The 4,315-nt window shown below is 43.4% G+C and overlaps 2 protein-coding genes across 2 annotated transcripts in view; both read right to left on the bottom strand.

The window, feature by feature from the left end:
- The window catches only part of PRPH2 (peripherin 2), a 31,652-nt gene extending 28,191 nt beyond the window's left edge, over nt 1-3,461 (bottom strand). Inside the window, exon 1 of the mRNA XM_006026736.2 lies at nt 3,333-3,461. The gene's annotated coding sequence lies outside the window, so the exon portion shown is untranslated. The remainder of the gene's footprint in view (nt 1-3,332) is intronic.
- On the bottom strand, nt 466-4,311 carry TBCC (tubulin folding cofactor C; the record flags this gene model as incomplete). Its single annotated transcript, XM_025207736.1, has 1 exon — nt 466-4,311. A coding segment is annotated over one exon (510 nt), but the record flags the coding sequence as incomplete, so codon positions are not given.
- Between the last annotated feature and the right edge of the window lie 4 nt (nt 4,312-4,315).

The following is a 4,315-nucleotide window of genomic DNA, read 5'->3' as shown; positions in this document are numbered from 1 at the left end:
TCAGCAGGATAAAGCAAAATATCTTAAAATAGGTTACTAAACTGTACTTAAAATATTTTATGGAAGTCATTTAAACTGTACTCCTACCAATATTTCATCCTTTAGGCACTTTTGTAAACAGTACTGAAAAATGAATGATATTTATACCACTGGCATTATACTTCTGTTACAATTCTCTATTTCACATTAAGGGAAAGGAATAGGACTCACCTATGCTTTTGTTGCTTACAGCTGGCAATACATAATTCAGGCGGAAAGGGTTATCACTGAAATAACCCTTATCATGCCTACTAATAGTTCTGGGATGCAGGAGGTTACCATATTGCAATGTCATGTAACGAGAGCATTCCCCCTCCCCCTTCACCTTGTAGAGTACATTGCCTTTAGGAGAGAATACTTTTTTCTTGGATTAATGGAGCAATCAGGGGAGTCAGTCCATGCCTTTCAAAAACACAGTAACACAACTTTTTCCCCATATAGCTTTAATAAAGATTATCATGATGAATACCATTTAACCCCTTTTATTCAAGTACTTTGGTAACTTAATGTTTCTTTCACATTTTTTCCTTTGCAGAAAGCTGCAAGTTGCTCCTATGCTGACACAATTAGATAATATCCAATATGTCCAACACAAATTTTTCATCACAGACTTTGAGTGTTTACATACTATATCCTTCAACATTAGTGTAGTGTAGTATCTTTTGCTCAAAGATACTAAAACTTAGCCTGGTTTAGATATTCCAAGACAGGGATGTAATTTTTAAACAGACATGTATAGCAGTATACACAGTATAGCCTCTGGAAAGTTTGAGAAACTTAAGACCAGACTTAACACTACTGCTGCTATACTTATTGTTACATGCATATGGGATTCCTTGAACAAAAATGTGTCTTAGATTTACTCCTAGAGAAAATCGTCACTTTGCAGGTGACTAAGGTTCAATTCTCCGTCTCACCCCCAAGGCAAGAATCATTACAGCCACTCTTTGGAAAGGCAGCAGTAATTAGTGTCTGAAATTTCTTTAAAATAAAAAAGAAAACTGGTTAGCAGACAGGGAAAAAAAGGGAGGTGGGGGAGAAGCACTCAGGAGAATAACTGATTTTCAGTATTTTAAGATTTGCATTTTTGTAACTGATGTTTGAAGGTACTTTGTACTGATCTACTGCTCTATCTTGCTGAAGTAATGCAGGAATTTAGTCATAACATTCATTTATTCTCCCTCAATTCCATTTTGTAGTGATTTCTTTAACTATTATAAGACCCAAGACAAACTGTTTGTAATCAACATGGAACTAGAGTGGGAAAGGGAGAGACGGTATCATTGTCAGTGCAAGGATTTGCAAAGTGGGAAAAGAGTAGTACTCTATTTTCTCACATAATATTACACTCTAGAATATAATATACACCCTGTTTTTGAAAAGGCAGCAAAAAGATCTTACCTTGGCTAAATGAGTGGTAGCAGCAGTTAGGGAGCCAAGCCTGCTGCCACCCCTGTGCGCTAGATGGGACCTGCAGCCTAGGGTCATGTGCTAGATTGCAGGTTACAGACTGGCTTTGACCCCACTTGCAAGGTCTGGCTGTGGACTGACTCCCCCTCCATGTGCTGAGTCCAGGGCTGCACACTGAGTCCAGCCATGGACTAAGCCCACATGCCAGCACGATCCAGCATGCAAGCCTATAACCTCCAGCCAGGGGGCATCCCCAGAGGTCTGTAAGTTTGGCAGCAGGCTTCTCCTGACTGGTTTGAGGAAAGACATGTTTGTTTCATGTGAGAAAATATGGTAGTGGTAGGGCAGGAGCCTGTCAATAAGTCTAAACACTTGACCTTTCACCTGATCGCATCTCTTTAATAATGAGTTTGGAAGAGATTTCCCTGGGGATACATTGCATTAACACTAGAAGCAAGACTTATTTTCTTTGAACTAGTTTTAGGAACCGGACAAAACAGCAGAAAATTTCACCAAATAAATACAAACAGTAGAATAGATGAGGTGAGTACAGTTGTTAAATGTACATTCAGTGTATAAAACCTAGAAAAAAAACTTAAAAAACACACGTTAGTGCAAGTAAACAAAATGTGCAAAAGTTGTATATAAAGACCCAAGTCCTCTATTATTCCATGGTTCAACATAAAACCTTTAATTCTAGAAAGAAATAATGGATAAGTGAAATTCTCTGCTGTTCAAAAAGAATCAAATACTTAAAGATGGGTTTCAAAGGTATTACAGCAATGAAATGGCCAACATGGGAAGTTTCTGTTCAGCCTCACAGAAGGTGTTTTTTCATAGGCAAGGCAATGTTTAACGTTAGTAAAGATAACCATATGGAATGTAAGAGAACAGCGATTAGCCTGCATTCATCTGCAATTTGCACTGGAATGACTTGAACATTTGAAAAATGTCCTTGTACTAATTTTATCCCAGTTGCTAAGCATAATTATCTTTTTCTTCATAATGGAAATTTAAAAAAAACAAACAAAAACAAATCAATGAACATAAAAGTTTGTATAAAAAAAAAAAAGTGTTTGTTGAAAAGATGCATGATGGAAGTACACAGAATTAAAACACTTGGGCAACTCATAGTTTGTTTTTTAAAACTGTCTGGACCCTCTACTTACGCTGCTTTTGCAGAGATCAAGAATCTGGGTATGCCTGTATGAAAAGTCACTATGTTGCAGGCAGCTGTGTGAATTTACAGTTTATAGTATCCAATGCACTAACTCCCTAGGTGGATGCACTTAATAAGCAGTAAGATTTCCACTTGTAGTGCAGAGCAGCCAACACACTGTAAATTCATACCACAGCAGGTTAGGGCAATTTTCCCAGCTAGACAAAGCCAGGTACATTAAGAGCCATCTTGGTTCCACCCATCAGCAAAATTCCCAGCTCCCTACATGAGATCTCACCTAGGCAAGTATTTTTTTTTTGGCAATTGTCAGTTTAACAGACCCTTGGGCTGTCAAACGCCACCTACTTTAATGGTGTAAATTCACGATCTAAGGGCTTGTCTGCATTCACAGAAGATAACTGTGTACTATTTAACATTAGTAAAAATAATTTTGCTAGGAAAAAAAGAGAGATGATCTAGACAAGGCAGCCCGTACCTTTTACCAGCATTAACAGACCAAGATTATGTTGGGACCCCATACTTACCTTAATCTACTAATACTAGCAAAAGCTACCAGCAGCCTTGTCCTCACTTTTATTTTGCATGAGTTAAGGAGAGATAAGAACACATTTTCTCCCTGGTGAAGACCAGGTCACAGGCCATTATATATGCTGGGGAGCTCAGACTCCTCCAAATCCCACCCTCCTGAGGATTTGCTTTTCACCTTGTAGGAGGAAGGCAGGTCAGCTTTCCCTTCATTGACTTAACAAGCAGGCAGCATCATACTCGTATTTAGAGGCTCATTGTCATCCAGGTGGAACAGCAGAGTCTCTGGTGCCCGAGGCCCAGAAGCGGAAGAGTTCTCACCAGGGCTCTGGCTGTGAGTTCCAGCACAGCACCTTGGTTTCACTACTACAGCAGCAAAATCGATTCTATAAGACTGGACAACTGCACCATGACTGGCAACTGTCCAACACGGATATCTACTTCCACCACATCACCGACCACTGACATATGGTGGCCACAGGGCAAATCAAGGCTAAAGTTATTTCCAACTCCAGGGTGCAGGTGGTGGGAGGACTGTATGGCCAGGCACCAGGCTCATGGGAGGGGAGACCCACAGCACAGCGTGGCTTGGGGCGAATCAAGGCTAACATTACTTCTGACTCCAGGGTGGGGGGCGACGGCCACGCTCAGTCCCAGCAGGTGACCTGCTCATCCTTGCGGATGATGCTCCAGTTGGGTGAGGGCTGGTCTGGCACCAGCCAGTTGAAGTCGTCCACCAGGTCGCAGTGGCAGTGCTGCAGATCCAGCCCAGAGGCCTCGAAGTCGGCCTCGATGCCGGGGTAGGTCCAGCTGTAGGGTGCCAACCTGATGCTGGCGCAGCCTTCCAGAATGGTGCGGCTGACCACGGCAGTGTACAGCTGCGTGTCACGGGTGGCATGTGTGCGCAGCTGCTGGCAGGCCAGCGCCAGGGTGCAGCCGTGGCAACCGTCCACCATCACCGAGGTAGACACGGGCCCGCACAGCACCGTGCAGTTGCGGCAGCCGCTCACCCGCAGTGTGTTGGGGTTGCCCCTCAGAAGCACGCGGCAGCTGCAAAGCTCGGCTAGCACCACATCCTGCTGCCGCAGCTCGTCTGGGCCCAGCTCCAGCACCTGCCCCTCCGCCCCTCGGAACCCGCACAGAGGCGGGCCCGGCCCCCCC

The sequence above is a fragment of the Alligator sinensis genome, unplaced genomic scaffold (assembly GCF_000455745.1).
Source record: "Alligator sinensis unplaced genomic scaffold, ASM45574v1 scaffold173_1, whole genome shotgun sequence".
Classification (NCBI taxonomy): domain Eukaryota; kingdom Metazoa; phylum Chordata; order Crocodylia; family Alligatoridae; genus Alligator; species Alligator sinensis.
The sequence above is the reverse complement of the archived record's forward strand: the minus strand, read 5'-3'. Positions and strand labels throughout refer to the sequence as shown.